The sequence below is a fragment of the Suncus etruscus genome, chromosome 17 (genome assembly GCF_024139225.1).
Source record: "Suncus etruscus isolate mSunEtr1 chromosome 17, mSunEtr1.pri.cur, whole genome shotgun sequence".
NCBI lineage: Eukaryota > Metazoa > Chordata > Mammalia > Eulipotyphla > Soricidae > Suncus > Suncus etruscus.
In genome coordinates, this window is record NC_064864.1 from 45,359,984 (window position 1) to 45,378,260 (window position 18,277).

Consider the following 18,277-nt stretch of genomic DNA (forward strand, 5'->3'; position numbering starts at 1 on the left):
AGAAATGGAGCTGAAATGGAGCTGGGGCTTGGCGGCCAAACCCGGGAATCTCCAGGGACCTCCCAGCAGGTGCTTACGTGTAGGCAAGCCCGCTGGCGCCGATCCCACAGGCGTACCACACCGTAGTAGGAGGATCCAGTGGCCAGCAGGTGGTTGCCGTCTGTTTGCAGGCAGTACAGGGTGCTGTCGTGTGGCTCCTCCCACTCCATGACACATTTCCTGTCGGGGCACAGATGTGGTGGTTGGGGGGCACCTACCTCCACCCCAGCTTCTTCCAGGAGCTCAAAAGGCTAAGCGGTTGTTTGGGTTCGAGGCTGGCACTATATGGTTCCCCCAATAGTCCATGCCAGTTATAGCCTCAGGCACCAAGTCACAATGAAATTCACCGATTTAAATCACAGTGAACTCCAGACACCTCACTGGGGAAACCCTGTGAAGGGTGAGGGCACCTGCATGCATCTCATGTAGAGGCTGCACTCCCACCCCTGGCTACTTTGAGAAATTCCATAGGACCACAGAGGCTGCCCAGAGTGGGGGAGGGTTCCCTCTGCCCAGCACTCACCGGACACTGGCACGCAGGTCCCAGTATCGTATGTAGGTGTCGTAGCCACAGGACAGCAGTGTGAAGGGGGATTCATACATGACGTCCAGCACCCCTGCCCCAGGGGGGAAGTCACTGCCCAGGTGTGTCATCAGCTGCCCACTGGGGAGAAAGGGCACAGGTTAAGCAGCATACGGCCTTTTGCCCTATAGCCGTTTACCTCCCATGGCACCAGCCCCTGGGCAAGAGCAGGTTTCCTTGGGCCAGAATGAGTCGACGCAGGGGGATGCCCCCCAGCTTGTCACACCTGCATGTTGGCCACTAGTGCAGCCACCCCTCCTCAGGAGGATGAATGGGCCTTGCGCAGGGGTCGTTCTCCCTCCCACATACATTTGGTTACTTTATACTCCTTGATCCTGCAGGTCATGCAGCTCTGAGCTGCCCGAGTCCAATGCCTTAATTCCCGCCTGTAATCTGGGGCTCAAACCTCATTGGGGATAAAGACCACACAAAGGGAAAAGGGGAGACCTAGGAGATGTTAAAACAAGTAAACACCTTTGTGTCTGGGGAGAGAAATTGCTGAGAAAGCAGCTTAGTGGGCTGGTCCCTGGTGTTCTTGGGCCTCTGGCCCCCAGCCCAGGGCTAGCACGCCTCTGTGATCACAGCCCCCAGCCTGCTGGGCTCCAGCCTGCTCCCCCATCCTTGCCCCTCACGGTGGCCGAGAGATTACTGAGAAGAACAATTTCTTTGTGACTGTGTAATTCCCTCCGTGACCGCGGCAGTGGGCAGACCCCTTGCCCTGATACCAGACCCCTAGCAACCACGTAGGGGGGCCCCTAGCCCTAGCAACTACCCCTCAACATCAAGTGCACCCGCTAATCCCTGTAGCTGGGATGGGTAGAGGCAATGAGTTTCTGCAGAAATTGGAGGAATGAAGAAGATGTGGGGCACCTCCAGGGCTGGTTCTTGATTTTACCACCATGATGGCAGGCTCTCTCCATGGCCTGGCAGGAGAATGAGAAATAACAGGCCTGGTAGCTGTAGCCCCAGCAAAGCTCCTCCAGAGCTGGAGGTAGAAGGACGAGGCTGCGGCATATAAGTCCCTGGGCCAGCACAGCCCCCACCTCTTCCTATCGAGGAAAATGACCATTTCCTGGAGGGCAGATTGGAGGCCCTGGGATCTAATCTACAGCTTTTTCCCCTTGAGTCCTGGCATTGTGGGAACAGGAACATCCAACTCCACCTCAGAGAAATGCTCCCCCGGTCCAGGTGGAAGGTAACAAAGCTAGGTTTTTGTTTTGGGGACACACTGGGTGGTGCTCAGGGGCTATTGCTAGCTTGATGCTCAGGGATCAGTCTTGGAGGTGCAGGGGAATCGAACTGGGTCAGCCACATGCAAGGCAAGTGCCTTACCTCCTGTTCTAAGGATAAGCCTGTGTTGACTCTAGGGTTCAGCATTTTGGGGCGTTGCTTTTGACTCCCAGGCCCAATTCACCTGACTGATAGGCTGAACCTTGGGCACTGGTCTCTCCCTACGGCATCCACCCCACTGGGAAGTTGCTTTTATTTCACATTCCCTCTCCTTCCAGATTTGGGAGCCCTGCCCCCTCCATTAGTGAGACCTTCAGGAATGACTGAGGAGCTGTCCCCTTTAATCTATAGGAGTAATTTCATGTTTGTCTGTCTGAAATAGAAGATGAAAGGCAGCAGATCTGGGGGCGTGAAGCCCAGAACGGCTTTGCCTGCCACTGCTGGTCCCAGGCTGGAGATGGGAGGGGGCTAAGTGCCCAGGGCCTCCACAGGGACAGTAGGGGCCCACTCAGATGGCACTGCCAGCCTGCACTACCACTGGAAAGTATCTGGTACCTCAGCTTCTGCAGTCAGAAACCATGGTGGGACCAAGCTGTCAGTGCAGTGGGTAAGGTGCTTGCCTTGCACTCAGCTGATCCGGGTTCAGTTCACAGCGCTGAGCCCACCAGGAGTGATTCCTGAGCGAAGAGCCAGGAGTTATCCCTGAGCACCACTGGGTGTTGTTCAAAACCCATTAACCAGTGAGCCAATACAAACAAACAAACATAAGAAACAGAATCCTACTATTTGGGGCAGGCCCAAATGGGCAGTAACCCCTGGGGGACAGGACCAGAGCTGGTGGCCACACCTGACCTGGGCAGCAGAGTTGGTCACCCCACCGTTCTCAGGTTCCCTGAAAAGGCCACACACACTTTAAACGAGCCAATAAAAGATACAATTTCTTTTGCCTGAGGCTGGACGGAGGCTGTGTTGTGGGAGCTGCGAGGTTAAGTTCAGAGCAGGAACGGACACCCCAGGCTCTGGGAACCAGCCTGACTCTGCCAATGAGGCCCTGCCGTGCCACAGGAGCCCTGCTGGGGCTTTGAGCTGGGAAAACAAACAGAAATGGCACCGTGGGCCCTTGGTGGCCCCACTCCACGACCAATTTAACTAGACAAGTCCAGCTCAACTGCTCTGATGGAGGGAGAGAGATTCTCTGACAATAGCCCCAAACTTTGGGGGGAAGAGGGGACAAAACAAGCTGTCTCTCTGTTAGCCCCTCCTCCGGGCTCCTTTTCTTATTGCAAGTGTGTTCTTGCAAAAACGATTAGATTGCAATTTGTATAACGCGGTGACCCCCAAATTCAGACATTTCACCCCTTTTCTCTAGAAAGAATGTCAAGAATGCTTCTCGGCCTCTCACCGTGGGGGGCAGAAGGAGGGTGCACAGCCTTGGCTGTCGTACAACTTGTGTGGGAAGAGGGTTGTTGCTCTGAGCCCCAGGCCAAGACAGAGCAAGGGCCCGACCTATCACTATAGAGCCAGACAAAAAGTTCCTCTTCCCTTCCAGCCCCTGTGCACAAAGCCCAGACGGGCCACACTGCAGTCCCCCCAGAGACTGATTCCAGCAGTTCTCTCTTGGCCCAAGGAAAGATGAAGACAAACAGCCGCCCCTGTTAGACTGATGAATGAGACCTCAGCTGGAGGGCAACCCAAAGGGCACCTGTTCCTGGGCAGGGCAAGTCAGCAGAGGGGCAGCCCTTGGAGCTCCCAGCAGAATTGGGTGTGAGAGCCAGGTGTACCTTGGATCAGATCAATATGCTCTCCAAAAAGCCAGGGAGGAAGTCCCTGTCAGGGTGAGGGAAGATTCAAGAAGACACTTCAGTCCCCAAACACTGGCTCTTTGGGTGCAAGGCTAGTCCTTGGCAAGTTCTCCTTCACTCCCTTCTTAAATTGGGCCCTGTAGAAACTGAGTGGCCAGTCCTGGCCTTCACTTCCTGGCCCTGTGTTGTGGGACCCCCAAGGGCCCTGGCACCACCTGTGCCCACGGTGAAGCATGCAGGGGCCCCATGTTCTCCATCTCTTTGTTAGCATACTGGCTTTTGACCTCCCTAGACAGCTTTGGGTGCTTTTGCATCCCTTGGATGTGAGGCTAGCCAGTGACACACCAAAATACAACAGTGGTTTTGGGGGAGGGAGTGGATAGAATGGTTACAAGCAGTTCACTTCCCATGTCCCCTCTCCCAGAGGCCACAGATCCTGAGATGCAAGCTGGGCGCAGTACAGCAGAGAAAAAGGGGAGGTACTTCCTCCCTCCTTGTCTTTAAAGAACAGCCGTTTCTTTTTTTGTTTTTGTTTTTTGTTTTTTGGGCCACACCCAGCAGTGCTCAGGGGTTACTCCTGGCTGTCTGCTCAGAAATAGCTCCTGGCAGGCACGGGGGACCATATGGGACACCAGGATTCGAACCAACCACCTTTGGTCCTGGATCGGCTGATTGCAAGGCAAATGCTGCTGTGCTATCTCTCTGGGCCCTGAACACCCATTTCTTGAGCACCTTCTGTATTCAAGACATTGTGCTTCTATTCATAATAACAAGAATCTGGAAACAATCCAAATGCCCAAGAACAGATGAGTGGATACAGAAATTATATATATCTACACAATGGAGTATTATGCAGCCTTAGGAAAAATGAAGTCGTGAAATTTACTTATACATGGACAGACATGGAGAGTATCATGCTGAATAAAATGAGTCAGAGAGAGGGACAGACTGAATGTTCTCATCTGCAGGATAAAAATTAAATAATAAAACCCACAGTATGGGGCCAGAGAGATATCACAGCAGTAGGGCATTTGCCTTGCATGCAGAAGGACAGTGGTTTGAATCCCAACATCCCATATGGTCCCACGAGCCTGCCGGGGGCGATTTCTGAGCAAAGAGCCAGGAGTAGCCCCTGATCGCTGCCGAGCGTGACCCAAAAACCAAATAAATAAATAAATAAAATCCACAGTATGAGAATAAGAACTAAAGACAATAGAAATGTTGGGTGGGAAGTGCAGTTCAGACAGAAGGGACCACTATGGCAATAACAGTAGGAAATGATCACTCTGGACAAGAATTGGGAATTGAAAGGAAGTAAAGTGGAACTGAAGGTGGTACAAATGGTACGGTGTTTGCTTTGCATGCGCTAACCTAGGATGGACTGCAGTTTGAACCCCTGGCATCCCATATGGTCCCCCAAGCCAGGAGTGATTTCTGAGTGCATAGCCAGGAGTGACCCCTAAACGACCTGAGTGTCACCGGATGTGGCCCAAAAAGCAAAAGAAAAAAAAAAGGAAGTAAAGTGAATATCCCCTCAGTACCAATATTGCAAAACAGTGTCTAGAAAGGACAAAAGTAAGAAAAAGAGAGAAGAAAAGTATCTGCCACAGGGGCAGGGTGGTCATAAGAGCAGGGAGGGTGACCGGAGGGTAACTGGGGAAATTGGTGGGACACTGGTGAACACTGGTGGAGGGATGGGTGCTGGAACACTACGAAACTCAACTATCAACTTTTTAATGCTGTATCTTATGGCGATTTAATAATAATAAAAAGACACTGTACTAAATAGAAATGGCAGGGAGGAGGCTGGAATGATAGCACTGCAGGGAGGGCATTTGCCTTGCAAGTGGTTGACCGGACTTCGATCCCTAGCATCCCAAATGGTCCCCGAAGCCTGCCAGGAGTGAATGATTTTTTGAGTACAGAGCCAGCAGTAATGCTTGGGTGCTGCCAGGTGTGGCCCAAAAGCAAAATCAAAGAACAACAACAAAACCTGAAGGGAAATGTGAAGGGAACACTATTCCTGTTTTTTAGGACATACCATTTTGGGGGCAACCCCCAGCAATGCCCAGGGGCCATTTCTGACTCTGCTTAGGGATCACTCTTGGTGATCTTGGGGAAGCATATGGGATGCAGGGTCGAACCCTAGTTGATCCAAGGCAAGTGTCCTGCCCACTGTATTATCACTGTAGGCCTCTCAGAATTTTGGGGTTTATTTTGGGGCCATACCCAGTGGTGCTCAGGGGTTACTCCTGGCTCTGCTCTTAGGAATACTGGTGGGCTCAGAGGACCATATGGGATGTTGGAGATTGAATCTGAGTTATCACGTGCAAGGCAAACACCCTACCCACTGTGCTATCACTCTGGCCCCCTCAAGAAGACTTACCCTAGTGAGATGAGATGTGGCTTCGTGTTCAGCTAGAGAGAGATGAGAAATTTTATACAGATGATAAGACTTTATTAACAGGATGGTGCCAGGGAATGGGGGAGAGGTTAGAAACAGTCCAGTGAAGGGTCAGCAATAAGATGCAGAGCTGTCCAGATCAGATTTGGCTGGGGACTGAATTCATGAGAGCTGGGCTAGCGGTACGCAGTGTCCAACAGCATGCACTTCATGGTGGCAGAGAGGTGGGGTTTAGGAAAGACTGAGAGTATTCCAGTCCAGCCAGCCAGTGAGGGAGAGAGAAAGAGAGAGTGAGTGAGTGAGTGAGTGAGTGAGTGAGTGAGTGAGTGAGTGAGTGAGTGAGTGAGTGGAGGGGAAGTAAAGTCCAGAGGTGCCAAGGGAACATGGGGTGAAGCCTGCTGCAGGCCCACAGGTAAGGGAAGGTCCTTCCCCACACATGCATGTGTGCGCGTGCACAGCCCTAGAGCCTGCCCGAGCACACGTGTTCAGACACAATGGCTCAAAGGCCAGGCAGCCAGGCAGCCCACTTTGTACTGCTAACAAGGGGACCGTAATTACAGGAAGGGGCAGCCGGGCAGATAAAAGGATACAAAATTTCAACATCTGTCGCCATAAAGGGATAAGGAGAAGTGAAACGCAAAGTATCAGTTTGGTGTCAGCAGGCAGAGAGCCAATTTCAAAGAGTTCAGGGGGACAGAAGGGACAAGAAATAAAAAGAAAAGGAGGGGGCAAGAAAGAAAGAAAGAAATTACAGGGTTCCTTAAAGAGGTAAAGAAAAACGAAAATGAAAAAAGCTGTCAGCAATACTTTCAAAGGAGAAGGCAGGTACTTTAAAGGGGCGATTCCCATAATCACCCTGACTGAGGGCCAGGTCCCCTGTCCGGGGTGCAGGCGGAGGGCCGGCAGACAAAGGCGCACCTGGGCGGTATGGCATAAAGGTGCCCAGAGCACCACTCCCTCTCGCAACCTTTCTAAGTGCCCTTCGAGCTCCTCACATGGTGGCCGATGAGGTGGCCTAAGCCGCAGGAGGCTCCATGGAGAGGGTCCTTATTGTAGCCACACAGCTGGCTTTTTGGAGGGGGGCTTTAAGACAAGCAGAGTGGGGTATCCCAGGATCGGCACCTGACACAGCCAGAAAGTCGCTGTCCTGCCTTTACTAAAGAAGAGACGGAGAGGCTTGGGAGAGAAGAAAGGAGGATGGGGAGCAGGGATGAATGAGGCCAGGCACATGATATCAAGGACTCACCCCCAGTACCCTTGGAGAGAGGTGCAGTGGGACTGTGGGCAGCCACCTGGCATACCAGCACCTTCAGACCTGGGCCTACAGCCCCTCCTTCCTAGTATCCACCTGCCCACTGCCACCAGGGCACTCACTGTGCCCTCCTTAGAGCCAACTCATATGCCACTTGACAGACAGTGTAACCCAAGGCAAGAGCCAGCCTCCTGGAGTGCACGTGTGTGCTGGCTCATCAGGCAGCTCCCTCAAAGCCATCCAGAGGCAACTTGGTAAGTCCCTAAGAACTAGCCAAGGGTCTGCTTGGATGTAAATAATGCAAGATGGACCTGATTTCTCTAGACCAGGCTCAGGAATGGGTAGGCCTTGGACTCTGTGGGTCCTAGCTAATGGTCCTTAACACAACCTGTCAAGGCAAGCAAAGCCTAGGGACAGGCATGAAGACCGCCTGCCCTGAGAAGCAGAAACTCTGAGAACTCCATCTTTCTCTCTGTCTGGTTTAGACAAGTTAGAAATGTTACCTATAGTGCAGAGCTTGGAAGAGGGATGGAAGAAGGGAGCTAAGCTATCATCTGCCAGTCAACAAGTGTAAAGAAATTGAAACTGGTGTAGACATTGATGTCTGTGCTGACCTCTGACCTGTGCTTCAGCCAGCACCTTCCCTTCCTCACCCAGAGGGAGAGTTGCATCTTAGGGGTCTTAATGGAACTGAGTGGAAGGGATGCTGGTGATGCACACCAGGGTTCTGGGCACTGGGAGAAGTAGCTGAGGCCGCCTGGGAAACATGAAAGCTGGGGTGCCAGTGCCTGGCAGCACACCTCCATCTTACCCAGCATCCTAAGGGCAGCCCCTGCAGGAGTGAAGCTCAGAGCAAAACTGCCCCTCGGGTTCTCCTCCCCCTCTCCCAAGTCAGAGCACACACATAAAAGAGAAAATCCTGGCACTCCTCAAGTTTCAGCAGTGACAGATTAAAAGCCAAGAATCCATCCAGCATTGCACACCGCCCCGCCGCCGAGTCCTGCCGGCAGTGTTGCTCCACCTTCCAGATTGGCCTGTCACTCAGGCTTTGGCATTATTGAAAGATCAAACTCTGTCCTGCCTGTTCATTACCTTAATCCTATTTTCTACATGGCTTTATTATCTGCTTGGGCTTCTCTGGGAAAGAGCTACAGATAGTTGTCCTGTCCGTCCGTTTCCTCCCACCAGAAGTAGACCCTCCGCAGGGCATCCTTCCCTCTGTCCTGCACCACCATCTCCAAGCTTCCCTGAGGGCAGAAGAGATGCTGCAACCAGGCCTGCCCCTCTTGGGAGAGGAGGGGGATGTGGACGGTCAGGACAAGTAATGCCAAGGGCAACCCTACCACCAGGCTGGTCAGTTAGCCTGTGGCCATAGCCATCTTGTGTCCCTTTTCAGCAGGGTTCTGTAAAGACTTCGTTTTGCGGGTTAATAATGGAGGATCCCATGTGAGAATTCTGTTCAAGGACTCAGTGTCAGAACACTACCTGTACCTGAGTACCCCACACCGAACAACTTGAGGAGCCAGACTCAAAGATGACTCCATCTCTGAGATGAACAGTCTCCCATCATCCTGGGTCCAGGCCAAGCACAAGTGCAACTAACTCCATGACTAAGTAAGAGTGCTTTTCAGTAGTGACACCCATTTCTATGACTTAAAGCCTCTGACTAAGAGGCCAATAGGTTTGTTCCCACTCAACAGGTCACAGGGCCACATATAATTGAGCTGAGGCCTCCCACAATTTTTTTTTTTTTTTGGTTTTTTGGGTCTAACCCAGCAGCGCTCAGGGGTCACTCCTGGCTCTACGCTCAGAAATCGCTCCCTGCAGGCTTGGGGGACCATATGGGATGCTAGGATTCAAATCACCGTCCTTCTGCATGCAAGGCAAACACCTTACTACCTCCATGCTATCTCTCTGGCCCCTAAACTCCACAATTCTAATAGAGAGATATGTGGTTGGGGAGAAAGAGAATGTACAGTGGCCCCCAAGATACTATGGCACTAGTATCTTTTTTCTAGCCTAGTTCTGTGAGGTTGGAATGAATTCAGTCTCGCTTATCAATGTGGAAATGGTCTAGAGAGACCCCCAGATTAAAGAGGGTCTTTCTAGCTACAAGGGCCTGGCTACCTATGTGGCTATTCACAGCCTCCCAGTGGCCTGTCAGAGGTGCTCTCCTGCCCAGGCCCAGGCAGAAGAAAGATACAGCCTTGACACAGGTTGAATAACTGAGCTGGAAACAGCTTATACAGACCTGCTGCTCCCAGGGCTAAAGAACAGAGGAGTCCCTAGTAGTCTATTTCTGCCAGGAGAGGTGATGACACCAGGGGCTACACTGATGAAACTTAGTATAGAGTAACAGGGTACAGAGCAGCGCCACTCCTCAGCCCGAACCTGGTCTGTTTGCAACTCCATTTTGAAAACCCCATTTAAAAAGGGATCTCCCAAGTGAGAGTGGTCCTGGAGCCAATGTAAATCCCATTGAAGGTCACCTATCTAAATGCTATTCCTCACCACCTTTCCTGCTGGTCAAAACCTGAACCCATCACCCCCAACCCCAATCCCACTAATGTGTATAGGGGACACTGGGCTTTTTCCAGGTCTGGAAGGTAAATTTTGTATTCATGCTTTGGGGATACAAGTGCATGTAGTGCCAACCACATGCAAGGAAAGTGCCTTAACCCCCAATACTGATACCCAAAAGGTTCATCTTGACTGGGGTTCATTTCCTTGCCATATCAGGTCAGTACTGGAAGACAGTCGACTCAATTTTGGAGAAATCTGTTTGGGGGCTTCTAGGAAAAACTTCCTCATTTTAAAAATAACCCCAGACAGGGATATGTTCTTTTCCTTCTCTTCTGAATGTGCCTTATGAGATAATGAAACATTTGGAAACAAGTCTGAGGACAAGGGCATAAGTCACTACAGCAGCAAAATCCAGAACTGAGAAGACAGGCTTTCATGATCCCACACCAGTCTAGACTTCTGCCATTTCCAACAGTGACAACAGTGACCTTTTATTGTTTCAGCCAATTTGATTTGAGGTCTATTTATATTTTTATAATAGCCAGAAGATTCTAGCTGATCTACTCTTTTAATGCACAGCAATGAAAGGACTTCAGACTTTTAGTCTTAGAAAGAGAAAACCTTAAAGTAGGACCACAGTTTTCAGATAGTTCAGAGTCTATTCTTCAGAGAAGAAGTTAAACTTATCCAAGATCTCAGATCAAGAAGCAGATCAGCCTTCAGTGAAAGGCAGGCATTCCAAAGATACAATGTGGTGTGGAGGGAATGAATGAGTCTAAGACTGGATGACCGACCATTGAGAATGTTGTGGAGAAAACCATTTTTATTTAATACTCTTCATGTGTTTTTGAAAAATCTGGAAAAATGGATGGCATAATGAATTTTTTTTTTCAGAAATAAAAATATACAACTTATCTTTCCTGGGACCTGGAGAGAAAACTGAGGCAGGAAACAAGCGAGAAGAGCATTTCCTGACCATCCTGTGAATGATGAAACTGAAACCTGAACATGGGCATCAAGTACTGGAAAAGTTCTTAGACTTAATGCCAAAAACACAATCAGTAAAGGAGAAAAAGGGTAGAAGGACTTCACTTAAATTTAAACTTTGAGGGGCTGGAGAGATAGCACAGTGATAGGGCAATTTGCCTTGCATGCAGCCGAGTCAGGATAAATGGAGGTTCGAATCCTGGCATATGGTTTACCGTGCCTGCCAGGAGCTATTTCTGAGTGCAGAGCCAGGAGTAGCCCCTAAGCACCGCTAGGTATGACTCAAAAACACCAAAAAAAAAAAAAAAAAAGAAAAACGAAAACAAAAAAAACATTTTAAACTTTTCTCTGTCTCAAAGAGATGAGACTGTTCGAAAGAATAAAGAGATGAGTTACAGACTATAAGAGACATTCACACATGACATACCTGACAATGGACTGATACTGGAACACACGAAAAACTCACAAAACACACAATGAAAAAAAAACAAGTGATCCAGTTAGAAAATGAACAAGAGGATATTTAATCAAAAAGAGGGGCTACCTTCAGTAACAATATTGCAAATTGCAGTGTCTAAAAAAATAATTACAAAAATTAAGGGGGGCAGGCAATGGGGAGGATGGGAGGGGAACTGGGGACACTGGTGGCAGGAAATGTGCACTGGTAAAGGGCGTTAGACATTGTGTGACTGAAACTCAATCATGAACAATTATGTAACTGGATCTTACAGTGATTCAATTAAAAATTATTAAAAAAAAATAAAACAAAAGAGGTGCCAGAAGTGTTCTAAGGCTGAGTCAGGCTTTGTGGGCAAAAGGCCTATGCATTCTGTCAGCTCTGCATGGTGTCTTGAGCATGGCCAGAGCTATTCTCTAGCACAGAGATCACCAAACACCCAAGCATCACCAGGTGTGGCTCAGCTCCTCCCCCAAAAAGAAAGGTCACTGGGGCCAAAGCAATAGCATAGTGAGTTGGGTGTTTGCCTTTGTACATGGCTGACCAGGGTTTGATTCCCCAGTACCTCATGTGGTTCCTGAGCACTGCTAAGTATGACCCAAAAAACAAAAACAAAACAAAAAATAAACAGGGAGGCCAGAGAAATAGTTTAATGAGTGATGTATGTGGTTTGCATGGAAAAGGCCCAGGCTCAAGCCTTCGTACCATATATGGTTTCCTAACACCACTAGAAGTGGCCCCCAACACAGAGCCCCTGAATAGCCCCAAACAAAAAAGAATATAAGACAACAAATAGGTACATGAAGATATGTTCAATATATTAGCTATTAGGAAACCAAATTAAAACAGTTTAAAAAATTGTGACAATACCAAATGCTATCAAATATACAAAGAAATTTGATTTCTCTATATATACATGGGGTTGGAATATTAAATGGTAACCAGATTGGCAAGTAAAAATATAAACATAGGGGGCCGGAGAAATAGCATGGAGGTAAGGCATTTGCCTTTCATGCAGGAGGTCATCGGTTCGAATCCCGGCGTCCCATATGGTCCCCCAGGCCTGCCAGGAGCAATTTCTGAGCATGGAGCACTGCCGGGTGTGACACAAAAACCACCCCCCACCCAAAAAAAAAAAATATATATATATATAAACATAGGACCATAGTGATAGCACAGTGGGTAGGGCATTTGCCTTGTATGCAGCTGATCCAGGTTTGATTTTCAACATCCCATATGGTCCCCTGAGCACCTCCAAGAGTAACCCCTGAGCACCACCACATATGACCCAAAAACAATATATGTACTTAACTAAATGGCATAAACATATGTCACATACTCAATGACTCCTGGGCATTATTTTAGAAAGCTCATCTTGGAGACAGCTGGGATTTTATGTAGCCCCATAGTCAGATGCTCCTTGGGTATAAGTTCAAACTGTTACAAATTTAGCATGAAAAAATTGTACCTATAGAAACCATGGTTTCCTCAACTAACCTGGACTGACCATGTACAAAGGTACCACAGCAGAAGGTGCTGATGTGCAGCATTCCAGGACTGCTTCCCATCCTCCTCCGGGACCCAGCTGAAGCCTCCTGGTTTAGTGGCTCTTTCCTTGCCTCCCAGGTGACTCCAGCACCATCCCACTGAACGCCTTAGTGGGCTTAGGAATGAATCTCTTACCTGTTGAGGTCCCAGATTCTTAGGGGTGAGTAGTGCCCACAACAAGCCGTCCCTGTAACAAAAGAGCTGCAAGACAAAAGGAGAGCAGAGTCAGTTCTGGCCTGTCAGAACTTGTGGGGGAAATGGCTACACAATGGAAAGTGTCATGCTAATTCTCCAGGGGATTGTGGGGTTAAGCCAGGATGAGAGAAGCAGCCAAGAGAGCCATCAGAGGAGTTTGGGAATGCCAGCTGGCAGCAGGGTGTGGGCTCTCATTTATTTCCCAGAGAACTGAGGCTACATGATGGCTGGACTGGCTCACTGGGTCATGTTGGCCTCACCATCAAAATGGGCTTCTAGATGGGTGACTCTGAGGCAAAGGGAGAGCAAGTCTATTGACTTCCTTTGTAAGAATACATGCACAGTGCCACCACAGTCTTCTGGAGAGAGGATGCTGAGTGCTGGAAGGTGACATTCTGGTCCAGAGGCCAGAGGCCTGCAGGGGCAGAAGCATCACTATATGAGCTAGGAGCTGGGGAATTTGGTAATATAGTATACACATTGGGCAGTTATAAAGGCACCAGGTGGGAAAAGGAAAAACAAGTAACAGTATGTCAAGATGAAACAGGTGACAGGCCTGTCAGAGAGGGTGAAAAGGAAGTGAAGGGCCAGGCAGCCACTCAGGGTAGAACTGTCAAGAAAAGCAGAATTAGGGGACAATGAGACTGACCTTATTTCCCAGATTATCTCTTAAACCATAAAAACTTCAACAATTAAATCTTCATAGTGTCAGTTGAAGTGGAGGCACAAGCCAGTATAAAGAATCAGCGAACAGAGTAAGGCTGGCAATAGAACTAGGCCTAGAACTTGAACCTCTGCGCCACACCACTCCTTTGTTAGAGGATTGGCTGGGGGGTGGGGGTGAGGGGGAAGGAGCCTGCAGAAACCCAGGATAACTGACAAGTGAGAGAGTTGAAAGCAATTGTGTCACTCAGGAGCTCTGAGGCAGGGAAGGGCCATGTCCCTACATGTCAGGTGTGGGGAGAAAAAGACTGGACATACTAATGATACGTTAGCAATGTGAGGGCAGTAGCTCATCCGCCCAGGCCCTGCCCAGCACCTGTGGCTCTCTGATCCCAAGTGTGTCAGTGGGGGAGATGGATTTCCGCAGAGAGGTTCTAAAGAAGCCAGTGGCATTAGCTGGAGGGGCTGGGGGTTGGAGAATTGGTCTGCCAGTTGCTGATTGGGGAAATGTTAGGGCAGGTATAGCCAAGCCACTGATTTACAATTAAAATTGGGGGGCAGGTGTCTAGTTTCTCAATCCCAGATGGATGAAGAGGCTACTCTGGGGCTTCCCTGCCCTAAGACAAAAACTCCATCTAGAGATATACTGTATCCTCTCAGCTTCCTCTTGATTCCAGGGATGTCAGCAGCCACTAAGCCAGAGTGGCATGCCAAAACAGTCACTCCATCAAGTCCTGTGTCATTCCAGGCCTAGGAAGCAGTTGCTGGATACTCAGGCCCCAACTACCAGGAGGTGTTGATCTCACTTCCCTCCCCATATGACATTTTTCTCTTGAGGGTAATCCATTAATAACTAGTAAAGCCAATTACCTTGGGTTGGGAACGTAATAGCCACTTGGAGATCTTTAGAGCAGGCAATTGAACTCTCTATACATTCCAGGAGTGGCAACCAGGTGAGGGGCCTATCACAGACAACTCTCAGGAGGCCTATGGCAGGCCTCTGACTAAATTACTCTTAAGAAAAGTCAACAGAGAGACCAGAGTGATGATAACACAGCCAAAGGGCGTTCACCTTGCACACTGCTGACCACGGGCCTGGATTTGATCCCCAACAACCCATATAGTCCCCTGAGCCTGCCAGGAGCGAGTTCTGAGTGCAAAGCCAGTAGTAACTCCTGAGCACCACTGTGTGTGGCCCTCCCAAAAAAGAAGGTCAACAGAGAAAGGAAGCCCTGGAACCTGAATCTTTGCTGCTCTGACCTTCCAGCAGGTGAGTGGGTAAAACCTTTCCTTGGCATCTGTGGCCTTTTCTATTCCTACCCACCATCCTCACCCTGTCATTTGTCAACAGGCATACTGCCTACCTATCCAGACCCAGAAGGCCTTTCTTTTTTTTTTTTTTTTTTTTTTTTTTTTTTTTGGTTTTTGGGCCACACCCTGTGACGCTCAGGGGTTACTCCTGGCTATGCGCTCAGAAGTTGCTCCTGGCTTCTTGGGGGACCATATGGGACGCCGGGGGATCGAACCGAGGTCCGTCCTAGGTTAGCGCAGGCAAGGCAGGCACCTTACCTCCAGCGCCACCGCCCGGCCCCACAGAAGGCCTTTCTTAATGTATGGGCATAACACTCATAAATATTTCTTTCCAAAAGCTGCCCTCTTCTTGTCTAACAGGGAGAGATTGGAGGAGGAAAAACAAATGCACACCCCCACTGATATTTTATTTATTTTTGTTTGGTTTTGGTTTTGGATCACACCAGGCACGCTCAGGGGTTACTCCTGGCTCTATGCTCAGAAATCGCCCCTGGCAGGCACGGGGGACCATATGGGATACTGGGATTCGAACCACTGTCCTTCTGCATGGAAGGCAAACACCTTACCTCCATGCTATCTCTCCCACCCCCCACCCCGCTGATATTTATAAAAATTCTTTTGTTTTGTTCTGTTGTTTTGGGGCCACATCTGCTGATTCTCAGAGGCCATTCCCAGCTATGTGCTCAGAAATTGCTCCTAACTCAGGGGACCATATAGGATGCTGGGGATTGAACCCACGTCCGTCCTGGATCAGCTATGTGCAAGGCAAACGCTCTACCGCTGTGCTATTTGCTCCAGCCCCTGAAGATATCTTCGGGCCCCTGAAGATAAAATTTAACACAGTAAGAAATCAAGTAAAAAGCAAATCTGGAATGAGATCCTTCTGGGACTCCCCAAGATTCATGCCCAAACCATGGGTACTCCTGTGGTAATGCTGGCTACACACATAGACCATCCATGCCTCTAACTGCTCTCCCTACTTGCAGCCATACTTGTGTGCTGCCCTTTCCTTTACTTCCATGGATTTTAAGGAGCATGAAGCAATAGCCACAGAACAGTGACATAAGAGTCAGACTGAAAAGTGTATCTAAGTCTGTAACCGCAAAAGCACAGACACAGAAGCAGAGGTGAGAAGGAATTCACTACCTTGGAACCCAACGGAGACTTCATATCCCACAATGAATCATGGCATAAGTATTCTTCTCATTGCACAAAAAGGAAGTTAAAATGTCAACCACACTTCCAGGAGTTTACCCAAATTGCTGCCACTCCCTGTCACACTCGGCCTTTGTCAAGAAGTAAAATGTTCTGAAAAGGGGAGAACAGGATGGGATCCATGCATGTTCCATTCCTTCTTTGGTCCCTCCTAAGGGACACTCAAGCATCTTCCAGTTAAAGTGTGTTGGCTATAATCTTAAACATCTAAGCTATAGCCCAGCTCAGTGCAAGATTGGAAGTTAACTGAAAAAGCAGCTTTCCTAGAAAGGAAAGAAAATTCCAGTGGCTTCTGCCCTCAGTTCTATCCCGACCCTTAGGGAAATCCCCAAAACAGTCACAGTCTGTTTCTCTGAATGGGAAGAGGAAGGAGCCAGTTACTTCCTCCAGAGGTTTGAGTCCCTATCTGAGTCTAGCTCACTTTACTCTCACTCTCCAGAGACAAGTGATATATTGGGGGTTAGTTAGCGTCCCATCTTACGTACTTCCTGTAGCTTCTGTACACACCAGTGCCCAGCAAAGGGCCTAGCCTGAACAAAGTGTCCTGTCCTGCAGGAGTGAACTGTCTGCCTTCCAGAGCTCAAAGTCAGTGAGGCTGGGGAAATGACTACTTTGGGCTACAAAGGGAATCTTTGCTGCTATGTGTCTTTGTTTATTTGGGGGACATATGCAGTATAACTTAGTGCTGGGGAACCATTAATACTAGGGATGAAAACTGGGCCTCTGCATGCACAGTATATCCTTAGACTATTGATCCAGCTTCCGGTCCCAGAAAATAACTCCAAAATAAAAATCAAATGGCATATATATGATACAATCATATATTATTGAAGCAAAAAAAAAATCCTCATAAGTACCATATCAGATAACAGAAGTTCAACCATACACATAGATGTAGTTTTGGCCAAGAGTATGATGTTATTTGGGTTGTCTGCAAACCATCCTGACTCCATAAACTCTATTCTTTTAAGGCCAAGAAGTCCTTTCAAGAAGCAATCTTTAGGACCAGAGGGATAGCACAGAAGGTAGGGTACTTGCCTTGCACATTGCTGATCCAGGTTCAATCCTCAGCATCCCATGTGGTCCCCCAAACCCCACCAGGAGTAATCCCTGAGTGCAGAGCCAAGAGTAAATCTATACATCTGTGAGTGTGACTCAAAAACAAAGCCTCCAAAAGAAGCCCTCTTTCCATCTTATTCCTGACAACATGACAGACAGAGCTCCTGGGCCCAGCTCTGGCACACCAGGCATCTCAGAGACCATCAGGCCCAATACATAGAAGCCCTCTCCTCATAGAGACTTGGGGACTATGGTATTTAAGTTAAGGAATAGGAAATAACAAAGTATAGAAAATAGGAGAGGCTGGAGAGACAGTGTAGCAAGTGAGGTCTTATATGCAGCTGATGTAGGTCTGATCCCTGGCACAACATATGGCACCCTCCCTACCTCTACTAGAAGTGATTCCTAAGTGCAGAGCCAGGAGCAAACTCTGAGCATTGCCAGAAGTAACTCAAAAACCAAAAACAAATAAAAGGAAGAGAAGGGCAGAAAGGAACTCAATTGATTGTGGAAAGGTGAAAAGAAATTACAGTACTACTTTCTCTGCTTTAGTTGAGGCCCCTTTATTTGTAATTTACTAAGTACCTACACGTACCAGGTCTGAGTAAACATTTAAAATGCATTATTTTAGGGCCAGAGAGATAGCACAGCGGCATTTGCCTTGCAAGCAGCCTACCCAGGACCTAAGGTGGTTGGTTCGAATCCCGGCGTCCCATATGGTCCCCCGTGCCTGCCAGGAGCTATTTCTGAGCAGATAGCCAGGAGTAACCCCTGAGCACCGCTGGGTGTGGCCCAAAACCCAAAAACAAACAAACAAACAAACAAACAAACAAAAATTTCAGGGCCAGAGAGTTAGTCCAGTGGGTAGGGCACTTGCTATGCATGCAGCAACCTGGGTTTTACCCCGACACTACTTACGGTTCCCTGAGCATATCCAGGAATGATCCATAAGCACCTATCCTAGCCAATCCACGTAACGTGTATAGTATATACCTTCCCCCACTCTTTT

At 48.8% G+C, this 18,277-nt stretch overlaps 1 protein-coding gene across 1 annotated transcript in view; it reads right to left on the bottom strand.

Annotated features, from left to right (window-relative positions):
• The window catches only part of FBXW4 (F-box and WD repeat domain containing 4), a 96,807-nt gene that overhangs the window by 613 nt on the left and 77,917 nt on the right, over positions 1-18,277 (bottom strand). The window contains exons 6-8 of the mRNA XM_049764343.1: positions 12,961-13,026; positions 563-703; positions 78-219 (exon numbers count right to left, since the gene is read on the bottom strand). Coding sequence (XP_049620300.1) covers positions 78-219; positions 563-703; positions 12,961-13,026 — 349 coding nt within the window. The remainder of the gene's footprint in view (positions 1-77; positions 220-562; positions 704-12,960; positions 13,027-18,277) is intronic.